Here is a 19074-nt window from a genome sequence, read left to right as displayed (position 1 = left end):
ACCTCTATGGTTTATCTTACAAGGGTACAAGTGAATCTTTCTAAAAGCAGAGTATGAACGTTTTAACTCAATAACTAAGAAAATGACATGAAGGTTATGTTAACCAGTTTGATGAGAGTATTTCAAAACGTATATGAAAACAGCACACTGTACCCCATGATTGCGTTAATGTACGCAGCTATGCTATAAGAAATAAAATAAAAAAAAAGTGAGAGCTAGTGAATCAGGACCATGAAACCTTGAGAAATAGGCAGTACACTAACTATTCTTTTCTGTACAGGCTCTGTCGTTTCTGGGGCCTTCTGAAGCCTAAGTTAAAAGACTTTATTAAGGGCTTAAACCTCCTCTAAATGACAAATACATTTCTTGGGCTAAAACATGGAGGCATACCACAAGGGAGGATGGAGAGGGGACTCTGAAAGGGAGCATAGGAATTGATTAACGACATAAAATGCAGAAGCAACAGGTATTCTTCTGTAAGATTTGAAAGGACAAGATAGATTTTGTCATCTGGGCTTTAAAACAGTGTGTAATATTAGATTTGTTATAATGTCACACCAGCACCCCCTGCTCACCCACCTCTATCACCACCATCACCACCATCATGATGACTGTCACTACCTCCACCATTATCATCACCACTACTGTCACCATGACTGTCACCATCTCCACCACATCACTAAAAAAAATACTCATGTTTCTTATATAGTAGACACTGTTTTAAGTGTCTGCACATACTAACTTATTTAATTTTCCTAACAGTTTTATAAGATAACTAGTACAGTTACCCTCATTTTATAGATGAGGAAACTGAGGCACAGAGTAATTTCGTATTTGCTCATAATGAAATTAGTAAGACTGTAATTAGACCATTATGCTCTGTTACTTAATAATTACTGGGCCTGGGACAAGGAAGCACCTTGGAAAAAATACTATTTATCTTTTGAAGTCATGCAATTCTTTCTAAACTTGTATTAGAATGAATGGAATTAAACAAGTTAAGTGGGAAAGGGGGTAGGGAGGTTGTTTCAGGCAAAAGAAACAGAAGTTATGAAGGTTGTGATGTGTGATGTGTTTAAATAAAAGACCACCAGTGTGGCCAGAGTTCAGAGAAAAGAAGAGAGTTCTAGCTGTGATTTTAGAAATGATTTTAGATGTAATAGAATGCCTCTATAGTATTTTAAATATAGGAATTACATGATTACATTTATGTTTTAAAAATATTCCTGTGACTGTAGAATGGAGAATGGATTGGGTAGAGATAAGGATTGTGGGTGGGAATATCTGAAAGGAATTTGGGAGACTGTTGTAGCTTTCTGGGAAACACATTGATTTCAGATGGTGGTAGTGACTTTGAAATAAAGTATAAGAATTCCACAGATAGCAACAAGATAGAATCCATGATTAATTAGATATGAGGAGTGAAGGATAGGGAAGAACAAAGAATCCCACCATTCACATTTCTGGCTGGGTGTTACAATTTACCAAAATAGGGAACACTGGAAGAGAGTATGGAAGAAGATAAGTTACATTTTTTATTCATTAGACTTGAGGTGCTTTGGAGAAACTTCAAATGAAGATGTCCAATGAATAAAAGGATGTGGAGCTTGAGACAGGAATCTGAGTTAAAATATAGACTTGAAAATTTTTGGAATATTGCCAAAATTTGAATACCTATACGTGAGTGAAATAGATTATTTGGGAAGAATTTATGGAAAAGAAATGTGTAAAGGACATAAACACGAAGAGTTCTCACTTCCTTTTCTGATTTTAAATTTTCATTTCAAAATAATTATATGTTTACAGGAAGTTTCAGAAAGAAAAGTGAATAGAGGAGTCTCATATACCTTTCATTCAGTTTCCAACATGGCAACACCTTGCACAGTTATACTACAATTTCAGAACATGAAATTGACATTGGTACAATCTGCAGAGTTTATTCAACTTTCCCCAGTTCTATCTAGATGTGTGTGCATGTGTGTGTATATTTCTATGAAGTTTTATCATATGTCTAAGTTAATGCATCCACCACAACTTTGTGTTGTCACTGTATTTTAATTTCAGCCATTCTCTTAGTTGCATAGTGATGTCTCATTGTGGTTTTAATGTTCATTTCTTCAATGGCTAATGATTTGAACATCTCTTCATGTTTCTACTGTCTATTTGCTGTATGTATATTCTCTTTGGTGAATATAAAACATAATACTCACTTGTCCATTATCTCATTAGATTTTTTTTTTTCTTTTGAGACTGGTCTTGCTCTGTAACCTGGGCTAGAATAAAGGGGCATCCTCATAGCTCACTGCAACCTCCAACTCCTGGGTTTATGCTGACCTCCTGGCTCATTTAAACTACTTACAATTACTGGGTGAAAAATTCCTTGAAGACATGTTCTGTGTGGGATACCTATTAGGGAGCAGCCATCAATGCCAGATAACTTTCCTAATCTCATGTGTTCATAAGCTCAGTCTCTGCTCGTTGTCTTTCTGTCACTGTTATCTCTCACCCTTCTCTGAGAGTCTGAGTTTTACAGTCAAGCTCATCCCTTAGCAAGGAGTCAGAGACTGAAGAATGTAACTCTCTCTTTTCCACCCTGTGTTAGACATGAAACGAAGAGATTTTTGGAGAGTGTAAAGCTGTCTTCCATTCTCTGCTTTGAAATTTCTGTCTAGGGATAACTGGGAGGTAAGGATAATTAGTGTGGTAGGAAGACGATTTCACTCTTTTTATTGTATCTTGGATCCTTAGAGTAGCAAATGTATCTTTTGTTTTTGTTCAGGTATTAAGCATTTCTCAACTGGAAGGGACATTCTGAGTCCCTCTACTCATCGTCCCTTCTAGCAGGAAGAGCTGCTAGTCAGAGCTGCACCAGCTATATAAGTCAATAAATTTGAGGAATTAAGTCTTGGGCAATAGGATGTATTCTAATAGGACAATGTTCACTGAGCTCTACAGCTGTACTCCATGGATCAGGAACAAGATTTCTACAAAATAAGCCAATATGGACTGCCACTGATATCCTTCCAGCTGATCTGTGGCATACCACCTTGGGTACCTCAGGATCTGGGTTTAATTGGCATTTCATCAGAGATCATTGGTGACTATTGAGTGTTGGGGGACACTACTTTCTTTAGCAGCTTCTCTGATTTTTCCCAGCCAATGAATAAGTATTTATACATTATGTATACAACATGGATGCTGTTCTCAAGAAATGGAGTTTACTCAGGAAGGTTTTTGAATTGTACCGACTCAGATACTTTTGTTAAAATGGTCTCTGCTTCAAACCACGTGACACAGGAGGCTCTGGAGGCTGCGAGGCTCGTTGGGGCACAGCAGCCTCAGCACCCAGGGCTGGGAGGGTGCTGCCCGGGGCAGGTCTCCGGGTCTCGGCCTTTGCGTGCTGGCGCTCGTGGTTCTGGGTGCCGCCAAGGCCGTCAAGCTGTAGAACTGAAGGTCTCAGTTTGTCAGATCCAGTATACTTAAAGAAGAGTTCTTCCTCAGCTGTCGGAGGAGGAGTCATTCCAAAATCAGACAGATGGAAGCGCAGGTTCATAGACTCAGCCTCGGAAAGAAATAACACTGTCAGCGTGTCTGCACACTCATGCTCTCTGAAGGAATCGTCATAGTCAAGGAACTGATCAAGAGGGCAGAATCACTTTCTAGTTGAAGGAAAGAGGGCATTGAAGGTGGCGCAAAGCTGTGCAGCAAACTGAATGCAGAATTAACATTCCTACAGAAAGCAGAAGCTGGGAAAGTAGCTATTGAAGAGTCCCATTTACAGAGCGCTAATCTAACACACCTGCGAGCCTTGTGGACTCAGCAGAAAACCCAAAGACGCTGTTAGTGTTCTTCATGTCTTCGCTTAGACAGATACCTTGGGGGAGAAGCAGACCCTTGTGGTGGATGTGTTTGCAAATGAGTGAAAGCCATTGGCGGAAAGGCTGAACGAAGCTCTGCATAACATCTGGCTGGGCAGGGGCCAGTATGGTGACAAAAGCATCATTGAGGGGGCTGCAAATTTCCTCCAGGCGAGTACCTGCAGCCAGTGCAGTATAACAGCCCTCAGGTCATCTTTGCATTTTACAACAGTGTCTCCAGCCCCATGGCAGAGGCACTGAAAGAAATGGGCATACCTGTGAGAGGAAACAGTAGCAGTCGACTCTCTATTAGATCACCTGAAGAGCTCCAGCTCATTGAGACTGAATCAGATGAAGTGGGCCCTGATCTTCCTCAAGTGACCGGAGTAGAGCGAGAAAACATACTGGCAAATGTTGTGTTTCCAACAGAGATTAAGGTTGATGTGTGCAGAAGACTAAATCTGGACATTACTACTTTAATCACATGTGTGTCTGCCCTTAGCTATGGAGGCTGCCACTTTATTTTCAAAGAAAATGTGTTCACAGAACAAGCAGAGGAAGAGAGGAAGGAGCAGGTTCTACCTCAGCTGGAGGCATTTATGAAGGACAAGGAGTTGTTTGCTTGTGAATCTGCTATCAAAGATTTTCAGTCCGTTCTAGATACCTTAGGAAAGTGGTTCTCAACCTTCCCAATGCTGTGGCCCTTTAATACAGTTCCTGTGGGTCGTGACCCACAGGCTGAGAACCTCTGCCTTAGGAGGACCTGAGGAGAGAGGGAGGGCAGTTATGGTAATTAAGAAAACTAATGTGGTTCCAGACCAGCTTTTTGAGCGTGCCTTGAGACTAGTGGCCAGTGGGAAAATTACTAGCCCTCATTAATGATCTTTGGGACAGGAGACAACACCCTGAAAGCCATTGCAATGACTGCCAATAGTGGTGTTGTCAGAACTGCAAGCAACCAGGGTATTAAGTTTAGTGCATTTATCCATCAGCCTAGAGCATGGACTCGGGGTGAAGAGGCCCTAGCCACCCCCTTACCAAAAGACAACACAACTGGCAGTGGACACTAATGATACCCTTTAATATTGTCATGGGAGTAAGTTATTTATACCAAAGGCTGGGGCTTCCGATCTAAACTGGTGAAGAAGAAGGTCTACAGTAAAAACAATACTTCAACCAGCAGAGTTTGTTTTGTATCTCACCTATATTTAAAGTATGTAATGCCAAAAGTAGAAAAAGCACAATAGACAAACTTATTTATCAAATTGTCTATGTTAGAGCAATTAACACCAGAAATACATCTATATAAGGCTTTTAGCTCTATTGGAGTATTCTTGTTTGATTCTGTATGGCTGCAGTGCCCCTACTGCTAATCAGATTTCATGGAATATAGCCACATTGCATCTTGCAATAAATGTTTTGAGAAAACTAAAAAAAAAAAAAAAAAAGAATTCTCTGCTTTATACTAAGAACTTCTTTCAAAAAAGAAGTGGAAATGAGGGATGATAATTCCATGGAGTTTTTGGGGACAGAGGTAAGCTATAGATGAGCATTAATTGGTTGAAATTTGCTTAGATCATCTATGAATTCTTCACATGACCAAGTGTTTCCCGAATGAGTGAGAGAGGAGAGAGAGTATATGCATGCATGCCGTGTGTATTTATGATTATTTGTAGTTTTGTTTGCATTAGTTCTTAAAAGATCTATGTAATTCAGGTTTTGTTTTGATGTGCTGAGGCCACATCAAATGTTAGTGTAATTTTTGGCATAAAAATTTTTGTATTTTATACTGTAGCTGTAATATATATTCCATATATGAAGGATTTCATACATAGTATGATGAGTTTTTTCCAACATATTTTCTGAACAATTTACTGATTTTTTAAAAATTTGTTTAGATTTCATGCACTTTTTTAAAATTAAATCATAGCTGTGTACATTAATACAGTAATGGGGTACAGTGTGCTGATTTTATATACAATTTGAAATATTTTCCTCAAACTGGTTCTTAAAGGAGAATAAAGTGGTGAAGTTCATAAGAATTTTGCCTGGGAGTTTTCATATGTGCTTCCGAATGTACATTCATGAACACAAACTTTTATCCCTAAGCATACCCCCAAACACTTAGCTGTCACTCCAAAAAATGTGTTCATTGTATATTATTTTTATTTAATCCATGATAGATTCTATTTATTTTGAGTGAAAGTCTCCATTTTTGTATAAACATTAAGCACTTTGTGTCATGTGAAACCCATTTCTGTTTTTTCCTATTTTGTAAAATATTTGGATTCTTTTTGTTCAAATTTCTATCTAGTTGATAGGTTACCTACCTTTTATTTTTGCAAAGTGTTCCAAACCAAAACCATTTTTCCTTCTGAGATTGTCAGAGATGATGTGGGAAAAACTCATGTGCATAAGCAGAGTTCAGGAATTGGATAGTGGTTGGTAATTTTAATCCCCCTTTTATCCCTGGTTAATATTCTTCCTCCAAGTTGCTGGAGATAGATATTCTCATCCTTACTGATTATATGCCAAATATATTGTCCTTAGCCAACTGGCCTAGTTGTAACCTAAAGTTTTTTACTGAGGAGCCTAACAATCTAGTTGGACCTTTGTCCTCATGATATAGTTGTTCCTCTATTTTTCCTAGTCTCATAGATCTCACTGCCTCTATTCCACTTGCAGTTCTAGATTGAATCATCCTTTTAAATTGTAAGCCTTCCGTTATTGACTAGGTCACCAGTACTTTAGTTATTGGCCATGTTTATTTCATCATATCTTCTGGTCTTGAATTTTCTGTTATAAATTCTCTTGTCTCATTCCCCAGTGTAAAGAGGAAAGGTTAAATCAATCAATCTATCTATCTATCTATTCATTCATCTAGACTGGGCAGTTTATCACATTACTAATTTTTAGAGAATGGAATTCTCTTCCAGACATCCTGTCATTCTCTCTTAAACCCTAATCCTATGTGTGATTGATACCAAAGACTTTTGTTTCATAACCTACATTTTTTTAAGTTGGTCTATGAAAAATTTCAGGTAGCCTCTGTTCTGTCTTCTCTCACAGTCATGTCCACCTCTCTCTCCTGACATGTTCACAAATCATGGCTACATGTTCCCTTTCTGGTCCCTTTTTCTCTTTGCAAAGATTGAGACTAAGCATGTTCCATGCTTTTCCCTTTAGCCTGCATACATTGCATAGAAATGGATCCCTGGTAGAAGCCAACAGATTTCAATGTAGCAAGTGGAGGGCACAACAACCACAGAAACAAGAATGTTTGCTCTGTTTAATCAGGTAGGTGGTTCTTTGCACTCTGGTTCCCATCTTGTTTCCAGTCTTATAAGTCAATCATGTCTGACCCTCAACTCAAGAGGAGAGGAGTCACCTTTCCTGAGTTTGTAATTTTATCTATAGAATATTTCAAAGGTCCCTTCTAGACTCATATGTATATATTCTATATTTGGCTTCTATTTACCCTGAATTTATTCTGTTTTTACTTATTCATCTCATACCCACACCAGCTTCCTGGAGAGTTCATGGATCTGATCACAGGTCTCAATTTCTATTGGTTCTCTGGGTAAACTGTTCTAATCTCACTGTGTATATTCCCGTATATTTGCTTGTTTTTTACTTGTTTATTCTGACATTACATCTTTTCTTCCCCAATTCATTTCTTTCTTCTACAGGCATACAAGGGACTGATATTTAGTAACTGATTATAGTTCAATTCATAGCTTAGAATTGAACGACTGTGTTACTTTGGGAAATAATTGAACTTTGGATTTTAGGTTTGTTTTGTCCATGCAGTGAATGAGTTAGACCAAAGATCTCAGTAGTGGACACTGTGATTACTTTCCTAGCATCTACTCTATCCCTGTGCTATTGTGCCACAATCATTGTCTGGGGGTGTGGCCTATACTTCTGTTTGGTTAAGGAGTGGATATATGATACAATTTGGCTTACTGAACGTAAGTCTCTTGACTGAGATAACATTGCAATGAGTGATATTGAGCCATTACTCTGGGTAATGTGGTGTGTTAATGAGACATCAGAATCACTGCTTTCATTTTGCGAGCATCGGGGAAGCTTGCCTAAGGATGAAGTACACCCACAGAAGAGAATTGCCCATAAATGTAGCTGAAGTCCTGATTAAACCGTGCTGGAATCTAGATCTTTTCACTGCCTACTTTTCGTTATATCATCTACTAAATTTCTTTCAGTATGTAGGACAACTTGACTGGACTTGCTATTTCTTGAAACTAAAAACATCCCACATGATACAGCTTCCAAAGTCTTTTCTTCTATCTCTGCCATCAATTGAGATGAATGTGGAGTGGGTGTTTTGTGTTTTTATTTTTATTAACTTTCACGGAATATCTGTAGGTTGTTTTATTGAGCACAAAACTTCTACATCTCTTCATAGCTTCCTAACTGCTTCCTTTCCAAAAGCATGTCCTGCCTCCTGGGCCATACTGCTGCCACCTTTTTCTGGGCTTCCCAAGCTGGGTAGAGTCCGAGTTGAAGCTCTGCCTATGAATCTCTCTCATGTCCATAAGCTGCGCCTATTGAAACACTAGTTTGTATAAAAGGGCGTGCTTGTAGGTCTTTGTTTGGACCTTCTGAGCGAGGAAGATGGCAGCATCGTGAAGTCCAAGTAACTATATCCCTCCTGGGGTCTGGAACTTGACCAGGGAGGAGCTGTAGTAATAAACTCTCCCTGTTCCCTCTCTGATTTGGCTGCTGTCAGGGTACATTTGTCTTTTGCATCTTCCTATTGCTTTGCTTCGTGTCTTTCTTTGCATCACTTCTACTCCTTCCTCACCCTTAGTTTCCTGGGTTTGTAATCTGCAAATCATGTCAACTCTAATCCTTGCCTGTGCCTTCTAAAGAGTCATCTTTATGTTAATGACACAGCGAAAGTTCAGCGATTAGCTTTGTCAAAATCAACTAGCAGTATCTCTTGTATTTGTATTTCTATGTTTCTAAATACTTATTGCTGGGCTTGTAATTTTCTTTTCACAGAACAGTAACAAACAGTTCAAGGACTGGTAGTGATCCATGGACTTCACTTTACATAGCCCTGATAATACCAGCACAGCAAAAGCTTCAGACTCAAGTTATACTATTCTTTTCCTTCCCTCTCTACCTCACACTTCCTTCCCACAACACTTGCTGGTGTGGACTTGAGTGGTTGGAAAGCTGTTAAAGGGACTTACATTTCTATTCATTTATTCATTAAGTAATTCACACTTCATTGTATTCCTCCCTTACTTAAATATATATCCAGTGATTTATGACCTGGAACATTTCCTGAGAATTTGACATGGCATTGTGTTTGACGGGGGACAAATCAGAATTTGTTTCTTAAGTTCATTATCATTTCAGGCTACATCTTGTCTTCCTGAATTAAAGCTCAAAGTTCTTCTACTCTAAACATTTACAAATGTTTATTGGAGATGGGGTCTTGCTCCAATAAACATTTTCACATGTTTAGAGTGGAAAAATAGCTGGGTGTTGAGGTGGGTGCTTGTAGTCTCAGTTACTTGGGAAGCTGAGGCAAAAAGATTGCTTAAGCCGAAGAGTTTGAGGTTACTATGAGCTATGATGCCACAACACTCTACTGAGGGCAACAAAGTGAGACTGTCTCAAGAAAAGAAAATGTTTATTGGACGAGAAAGGAGGTTCATTTATGAATGAGGGATTAAATGATGGGGGCTGACATGAAATTTTAGAAAACTTAGCCTCACTATTAGCTGAGTATCTGTGGGAAAATTATTTAAAGCCTCTAAATCTCAGTTTGTCACTTTCCAAAAGCAGATAGTAATAGTTAATGACTACATGTTCAGATTATGGGATTTGGCTATCTGCATTTGATTCTGACTATATTACTTACAACTTATGAGAATCTTGTCTATGTCACATAACCATATGATCCATCAGTTCCACTTCTGGATGTATATTCAAGAGAATTGAAAGCAGGGTCTTGAAAAGATACTGGTATACCCATCTTCATAGCAGCATATTTACAATAGCCAAAGAAAGGAAGCAACCCAAGTGCCCATGGATCTATGAATGGTTATGTGAATGCTAGAATAAGGTGGAAAAGGAAGGTCAAAAGAGCCAGAGTGCAGTTGTTTCGGCCAAGACCAGGCCCTAACTTCCCTGAACATCCCCGGAAATCACTAGTCTGGGACCCAGTTTATGATTGACCTTTATTGCCTGACCATAAGACCATGATGGTCATGTATAGGGTTTTTAAATATTTAAAAATGTTGCCATTGCACCAGGAGGTGTCCCTGCTCCTAGTTGGGAAAGGACTTCTGCTCTGTTTGTCGAGTAGGATCTGTTGTCTCTATCTTGGTAAACTTTCTGTTGCTAGTTGGCTCACTCTCGAATTCTCTACAGTGTGAAGCCAAGAAGCCAGTTGGTGAATTCAGTAGGCCTTACTTCCTTATTGGGGCATACCATAGATCAAAATAAAATGTGGTAGATACATCAAATGGATTATTATCTATCCTTAAAAATGAAGGGAATTCTGACATATAGATGAAACTTGATGGTATTATACTAAATGAAATAAACAGTGACAAAAAGACAAATATGATATGATTCTACTTATATGAAGTACCTGGAGTAGCCAAATTTATAGAGACAGAAAGTATATGGTGGTTGCCAGGGGACAGTGGGGAGGAAGGAATGGGGAGCTATTGTTTAATAGGCATGGAATTTCAGTTTGCAACATGAAAAGAGTTCTGGAAAGTAGTGGAACAACAATGTGAATGTACTTTATGAAGTTTGTTTGTGCATAGTAAAATGCAGGGAACAGAGAATAGATATGAGAGCTTGTTTGAGTAGTTGCTGTTGAATTTTTACTTCTGACTGATGGTAGAGCACAGCGCTTTCACTCTTTCCCTGGCTCAGGACAGTTTTTCCTTCTCATCTTGGATGGACTCCTCTCTAATTTTGAGAGAAAGTCTGACTGAGACAAGGAGGGACCATTAATTCACTAAGTCAGGGAAAGATTCAATTATAGAACTCAAGGCACAAGGCCCTTTTTCTGGTGGTCTAACATGGCCATGAATAATACCAGAAAATATCTGTAGGAACTGCATTTAGGATCTGATAAATGGAAACTGGTCCCAAATTAAGAAGTCCTAAGAGAAAGGGTCTGAGCCCTCCTTGGACTTCCCTATTTGCCAGCAGCCTTCCTTCACATTGTCCCATCTGACATCACATGATGTAACACAGCTGCTCCAAGTCTAAGACTCTGTGAGCATCTAGCTGTTAACATGGTTCCCATGGGGACAAGGACCTGTGGGACATGTCCTTATTTCACTATCTGATTACTGACTCCTAATATATTGTCATTTCTAGCACAGAGTTAACACCGAAATAGAATCATATTGTCTGGAGGATCTGGGGATAAGTCCAATGTAATATTACAAATTAATTATAAGTTGATACAACTTTTTTGAGTTCAATTTGATATAAAATTGAAAAGTTTACACAGTTATTTAAAATTATATATTTGTAAAAGTATAGTAACATATATGAGGATTATATTGCAGTATATTTGGTAATGGTAAAAAACTGGAAACAACTCAAAGGCCATCATCATATTAAATATGTAAAATATATGCTATGCAAATGTTTTTCCGTCCTGTAGATTGTATTTTCATTTTCTTGACAATTTTCTGTAATGAACAAAAGTTTTTAATTTTGATGAATAGAAAAAAATTATCTTTTTTTTCATTTGTTGCTCTTGCTTTCAGTGTCATGTCTCAGAATTTATTATAAATTCAAGGTCATGAAGATTATCCCTGTGTTTTCTTATAAGATTTTTATGGTTTTTGCTTCTACGGTCATTGATCAATTTGAGTTAATTTTTGTAAATGATGTAAGAGGACCAAATTTATTCTTTCACATATGGAGATCTCATTGTCCCATCATCATTTGTTACAGAGATTGTCTTTCCTCCTCACATTGATTTGATTTGATGCTCTTGTTGAAAATTAATTGGCTATAAATACATGAGTTTATTTCTGGACTCTCAATTCCATTCAATTGGTCTGTATGTCTATTTTTATGCCTGTATTACACTTTTTTTATTACTTCAGCATTGTAGTGAGTTTTGAAATTGGGAATTGTGAGTCTTCCAAATTCATTTTTCTTTTTCAGGATTGATTTGGCCAATCACGGTCCCTTGCAATTCCATATACATTGGAGGGTCAGTATTTCCATTATTGTAGACTGTTGGATTTTGGTAGGGCTTATACTGAATCTATAGATTGATTTGATTAGTATTGCTAATTTAATAATACTAAATCTTTCAATTCATGAACATAGCATGTGGTTCTATTTATTGAGGTTTATGGTATTTGAGGTTTTTTAAAAAAGTTATAACCACGAGGGGCAGTAATACACAATAACCAGTTCTTGGAGAGGGTTCCCTGTATGATACTGTCTAAAAAATTAGAGTGAGTGCTCCCTAGAAGAGGAAAACAAGGTAAAGAGGAGGTTTACTTGTTCAGGTGATGTCCCTCAACAGCGTAGTGTGGAGTCTGTGAGTCAGGGAACTCTGAAGGGGCATAGAAGCTCACAGTCTTATAAACATAAGGCTCTGCTTTATAAAGGGCCAGTGAATATGAGGTGAAGTTTTGTGTCATATGCATTGCAGGGTAAAAATGCTTGTTTAGGTTATCTGAAAATTAACTGGCTAGGTAAAAAATTGAGTTTGTTGTTGCTGGGTTTTTGGCTTAACAGGTGTCAGCCTGCAGTGAAGAAGTAACCAATGTGGGGCCAATGCACAGAGGCCATCTTTGGCTCATTTACACAATAGTCTGCTTTAATTTCTTTTGGCAATGTTTTGTAGTTTTCAGTGTACAATTCTTTCAATTCCTTGGTTAAATATATTCCTAGATGTTTTGTTCTTTTGGATATTGTTGTGAATGGGATGATTTTCTTAATTTCCCTTTAGGATTGCTCATTGCTAGTGGCGAGAAATAGGACTGATTCTTATTTGTTGTTCTTGTATTCTGGAAATTTGCAGTAAGGGGACACGCATGGGGCAATGGTAACATTCTAAATGTTTTGCTGGGGCAAAGTTTGGTTGGTTGTTGAAAAACTTTAAATGTTTTCAGAATTCTGAAAACTTGGTACTGATCCTTTCAGCTATTTTTTTTTTTTTTCATTTTTTTTCTCCCTGTGAAGAGAGAGAATCTTGGAGCTGCCTACTCTACTTTTTTCTCATGTCACTTGTGCAGTCTTTCCCTCTGGGGTTTTGTTGTGTGTTTTGCAACTTTTTGTGGAGTCATTGACTCAGAGTACCATAGACTCAGTAGAGCTAAATGGAATTTGGGAGATGCACATAAGAGATAGGGGGTTGACTTGACTTGTTTATAACCAGGAGTTAGAAGCTGTGTGTTGAGAAATTCTTGATGAGGAAGATTTCAAGTTTGCCCATTATGTAAAACTTTTAAGTATTCTGAAACCTGATTAGCCTCAGGAGAGAAGGGCTGAACTTTTCTTTGGTGTTCCCTTCACTGCATCCCTAGGGTTTTGCTGAACTAACTTTCTTCGGTTAATAGTGTGCCTTAGGGATGTGTTGCAGAAGGAAAGAATGAGCAAGAGAGAAGGAGGGAAACAGGCATCCCATGGCACTATCATTTCTAGGCTTTTTCTTAAATGCTAGGGTAAAGAGAGTTCTTTCTTTCACCAAGAGTGAAGACAGAAGCAGCTTCCTCTGGCCCACAGATAATCCTCAGCATTTATCAGGCAGGAGGCAACCTGGGCCACATTCTAGAGAGACATACAACTTTCTATTGCAGGGCCTTTGTTTGGAGGTGAGAATCTTCCAGTCATTCCTTTCAAGAAAAGAGTAGGACAGAATCACTATGGGATCACTTGGCCTGTCTTCATTCTACAACAATGGCAACAAGATACTGAAGAGTAAACTATGTAATCAGCAGAGTGGACAGGAGAGAAAACACTTGGGAGACAGGGTAGTTTACGAAACTCCACATGGAAGATAGTTAGTGCTGAAAACACATTGTGGACAGGGAGGCAAACAGAGTGGCTTATCCTAGTTGAAGGAAAGGCAGATGAAGGTCACATGGAAAGTTGCAATGGTGCATTCTTGTGGGGGTTGGGCTGTCATATCAATGATATGATGTTGTTGACTGGCTTATCTTCTTGGCTACCTCTATTTCCTTCATATATTGTCTATATTTAGAAAACTTAGCACTGACCATGTCAAGGGAATAGTATAATATGCTGTGGATTCTATGAGCTGGAGGGAATGATTTCCTCTAGCTGGAAGAGTGTTTCTGTTGAGATGAGAAGCAGTATTCTTTTTTTTTTCTCCTCTAGATTTCACAAGGAAGACGCACTCAGAACAAAATGTTGAGGAATTCTTCCAGTGTCACTGAATTTTTTCTCTTAGGCTTTCCTGCATCTCAAGAAGTACATCGTGTCCTCTTTGCTACCTTCTTCTTCTTATACTCAGTGACAGTAATGGGAAACACAGTTATCATTGTCACTGTCTGTGTTGATAAACGCCTGCATTCCCCCATGTACTTCTTCCTTGGCCACCTCTCTGTCCTGGAGATCCTGATCATATCCACTGCTGTCCCTTTTATGCTCTGGGGGCTGCTGCTTCCAAAGACTCAGATAATATCTCTGACTGCATGTGTTGCACAACTATATTTGTATCTTTCTTTGGGTACCTCAGAGTTGGCCCTAATGGGAGTGATGGCTGTGGACCGGTATGTGGCTGTCTGCAACCCTCTGAGGTACAACATCATTATGAACAGCCATACCTGCTTGTGGGTAATAATTGTGTCATGGGTGTTTGGGTTCCTTTCTGAAATCTGGCCAGTCTACGCCACATTTCAGCTCACATTCTGCAAATCGAATATTTTAGATCATTTCTACTGTGACCGAGGGCAGTTGATCAAGTTGGCCTGTGATGACACCCTTTTCACAGAGTTTGTTCTATTTTTAATGGCTGTTTTCATTATCCTTGGGTCTTTGATACCTACAATTGTTTCCTACACCTACATCATCTCCACTATCCTCAAGATCCCCTCAGCCTCTGGAAGGAGGAAATCTTTCTCCACGTGTGCCTCTCACTTCACCTATGTTGTGATCGGCTACGGCAGCTGCTTGTTCCTGTACGTGAAGCCCAAGCAAACGCAGGCAGCTGAGTACAACAGGGTAGCATCACTGCTGGTTTTAGTGGTGACCCCTTTTCTGAACCCTTTTATCTTCACTCTCCGCAATGACAAATTCATACAGGCTTTTGGAGATGGCATGAAACACTGCTATCAGCTCCTCAAGGATTAGCTGTGTATTGGGACAATCCTCATTTGCATAATAAAAAGGTACTAATTCAAATCCAAAATGATCACCCTCATCATCAAATGTTCTATGATCTACCAGGTAATTATTAGGTCCTGATAGGGCTAGTCACTTTATTATCTTTTAATGGATACATACACTTATGTGGCCTATATAGTTAAAATAGATGTTAGTAAAGAAATGTGACAAGAGTAAATATAAAAAAATTGTGCGATTTTTATAACCAAAATACCTGTAGATGGGAAGAAAAAGAAAAGTATGATATATTATCTGATGGCTGACATAAATATTGTATTCTAGTTATTGGAATCATTGTCCCTTATTCAACTCTATGCTTTCATGGTGTTTTCTAATTGTGTGAAGTTTATTATTCCTTCTGTGAGCAAGCCAGGTCCAGCCTCAGGCTTTCAGCTTTCTTTGTGGGTCTTGCCCTCAATGTTTAACTGAAAGGTGGTTTTTCCAATTAATATTTGTGAGTGTAAACTCACTCCATCAGTCTGACTCCATAGCAATCTGAGGGCTGGATGTGGGTTAATATAGGTGCTTCTCTAATTGGTGAAATTTTGCAAGTGTGGATAGGAGTTCTGAGGAAGAGGCACTCTCTTGTTTAATGTCACTCACATCTCCATGCCAGGCCCCAGTGTAGGAGAGCAATGGAGCTGTGTCCTGGAAGCTGACTGGACAATGCAGAGCTGACCTTGATGTGTCTTTGGACTAACGGGTAGTGAAGAGAGGGCAGAGGGAGAAGCAGCCCATGGCCCCTCTGCCTGCATCTTTCACATTGCTCAGTCCTGACACAGAACATTTCCTCTCCCTGCTCCCTGAGATCCTGCCTGCCCCTGTCCAGTTTATTTTTTGATTCTTTTTGTGTCTTTCTGTGAATACCAGATCCATTTTTGATTTTTTGCCCCTCTATGCCCTCACTAGTACCAAGTTTACCAAGTGCCTTACAGCTCTGCACTGACCTCTCTCAATCCACACATCTCAGCCCTGTACTGTCCCATCTTTGTCCCCGTTCCTGTTATAGCCAGTGTTTTCTTTTCTATATGTTTCAGATTAATATGAGAGTACAAATGATTAGGTTACATTGTTTGCATTTGTTAGGTATAGTTCAGGTTGTATTTGAGCCCTTCACCCAGGGGGTGTTCTGTATACCCTTACTTTGTGCCCATTATGTGAGAGTTTACCAATCTCTCTCCCTCCTTCCCCACCCCTCTCTTCCCTTCCATTGCATTTGAGTTTAATTGTGTTTTTCTCTCATATGGGAGTGTAGTTGTTTATCTATTTGTTTCATATTAGTATTGCATACATTAGATACTTGCTTTTCCATCCTTGTGATACTTTACTAAGAATAATGTTCTTCAACTCCATCCAGGTAAATACCAAAGATGTAGTCTCCACTATTTTTAATTAATATTTTTGAATTGCCGGACACAGGTTTAGAAAGTCTTTCTGCCTCATCACATAAGTAATTACACAAGTTTAGTGGCAACTAAATGAACATCAGAAGGTGACTGCTTATGTCATTTATGAGACTTTTCATTCAGTTGAATATTACACAACTAGAGGAAGAGGAGACAGTGCCATTAGAGGAAGATCCCCAAGATATAAGAAAGACAGAGAGCATTTTATGTGTTACCCTTTTGTAAGAAGAAAGCAAATGTTAGTTGTGTTCACATTTATACATATTTTCCTGAAGTCTTTCTTACAGGGAACACAGGAAATTTGTTACCTTGAGGGTAGGGTGGTGGTAATGGGGCGTCTTGGAATATTACTGGAAGGAGCCAGTGTGTGGAATAGCTCTTCATGTTGTTTTTATCTCTACTTCATAATAATGTCTTACCATCTCAAAAATCAAAGAAATCATCCTTTTATTGGAAGGAAAGTTCACTTGTGTATGCAATAATCTGATTGTAATAGATGAAACATTTTGACAGAACAACCTTTACTAAGTCTGGATATGCTTTAAAATTTCTTCAGATCTAAGTAAAGATAATGGAAGAAGAGTAGAGAAGAAAAGATATGGGTTTATATTTTTCTTGTTCTGAGGCATTCACTACGTTTGCAATGGCATAATCTTTAGATACTATATTGTGAAGATATATTCTATGTTATCTTACGCTTGTTGGAAATACCTTTTTCTTTGTTTTTGCTTTTCACTTTTTAATGTAATCTCTCAGATTATATTAGAATTATTAATTTTATGATTCAATAGTAATCTTTTGTAATTTATATTTGTGTATAAAATCCTTTTGCACTCAAGTGACTAATAATATGCTCTTGTATTTGCTACATGTTCTGACAATAAGTATATAATACAACAATTTTATTTTGATACAAAATCTCTCTCTTTTGCACCATGCTAGAGTGGAGTGACCTCCGCCTAGCTCATAGCAACCTCAAACTACTGGGTTCAAGTGATTCTCCTGTCTCCGCCTCCCTAATACCTGGGGGTACAGGCACTCACCACAATGCCCAACTAATTTCTTCTATTTTTAGAAGGGGGGGTCTCAATTCTTGCTCAGGCTTCTCTAGAACTCCCCAGCTCAAGCAGTCCTTTGCCTCATTCTCTCAGAGTGCTAGGATTACAGGTATGAGCCATTGCATCCAGCCACAACAAATGTTTTTTGGTTAATGAGAATGGGAAGAACATGTGAAAAATTAAAAAAAAAAAACTGCAATGATCATATTGATGAAGATAGTATTTTAGAATGGCCAAGAGTATAATGTGAAATAAAATAAAAGAATAATTATGAAATATTCTCACTTTAAATATAATATAGGATAAGTTAGGCAAAGTGTTTAGAATTTTATATTTGAAAAGTACAAATATCATGTATAACTCATGGCTTTCTCTGTCTGTCTGTCTTGGCCTCTTTCTTCTGGCTCTGTCCACTGACATGTCCTGACAACACTGACTGATACAATTACAATGAGGATTCCTAAGCCCTGGTTGTGGCCCTGTGATATCATTTCTTTATAGGAGGAACCAGGGCTTCTTGGAGAAATGTCTAATTTCAGGTCTAGGACAGGATATCAAACTGACTCTGGTTATATTAACAGAAGTACAACTTCAGAAAATATAAATGTAATCATTTGAAACTGATGAAATATATTTGAATTTATGAGTTCATAGTGATATTTATATAATTCGTCACCTTTATATACACCTCTATCTACATTGCAAATGTATAGAACACTATGCAGAGAATAGAAAAGACATACTCCATAATGAGGATGGAATGAGTAAAGCTCAGACTACAGGAAATCTGTAGTCAAAACGCCTGAGATCCTCAATAGATAGATTCAAATAAAGTGAAAGGGCTATCGAGAGAATTTGAACATTAAAATAAACTTAAAATTCTATGAAATGAAAAAAAGAAGTATAAAACTAAGCTATAGTGTATAGCAGTTCAAACTGGGGTGATAAAACCCTTAAGGAATGGAAAGAAATAAAGGTCAAGATCTAAGAAAAATAAAAATAAAATTCTTACAACCTTAAAAAAAAAAAAAACATTCTTCACATACACAGACACACAAAAGATCTTACCTCTGAGGATATGATGATTGTAATTGGTATGGGACACAGGATGGGCTTCTGTAGTTGCTATCAAAGTTGTGTTTCTTGATCTGGGTGGTGGTTGCCAATTGTTAACCTGAAAATAATTTCTTTTTTTTTTTCTTTTTTTTTTTGGAGACAGAGTCTCACTGTGTCACGCTTGGTAGAGTGCTGTGGCGTCACAGCTCACAGCAACCTTAAACTCTTGGGTTTAAGTGATTCTCTTACCTCAGCCTCCCAAGTAGTTGGGACTACAGGCCCTCACCACAATGCCCAGCTATTTTTTTTTTTTTTTGG

General features: G+C 38.3%; 1 protein-coding gene and 1 pseudogene across 1 annotated transcript; both read left to right on the top strand.

The window, feature by feature from the left end:
• The window catches only part of LOC100951880, a 7813-nt pseudogene extending 2886 nt beyond the window's left edge, over window positions 1–4927 (top strand).
• Window positions 4928–14258: 9331 nt separating this feature from the next.
• Window positions 14259–15203, top strand: LOC100941573 (putative olfactory receptor 9A1). The gene has a single exon (XM_003791562.1). The coding sequence runs from the start codon at window positions 14259–14261 to the stop codon at window positions 15201–15203; it is 945 nt and encodes a 314-aa protein (XP_003791610.1).
• The last annotated feature ends 3871 nt before the right edge of the window (window positions 15204–19074 follow it).

This window comes from Otolemur garnettii, unplaced genomic scaffold, assembly GCF_000181295.1.
Source record: "Otolemur garnettii isolate 467f Iridium unplaced genomic scaffold, OtoGar3 scaffold00049, whole genome shotgun sequence".
NCBI lineage: Eukaryota > Metazoa > Chordata > Mammalia > Primates > Galagidae > Otolemur > Otolemur garnettii.
The sequence above is the reverse complement of the archived record's forward strand: the minus strand, read 5'-3'. Positions and strand labels throughout refer to the sequence as shown.

Coding starts and splice junctions, on each gene's coding strand:
- LOC100941573 (XM_003791562.1), top strand. CDS start 14,259: ATGTTGAGGAATTCTTCCAGTGTCACTGAATTTTTTCTCTTAGGCTTT.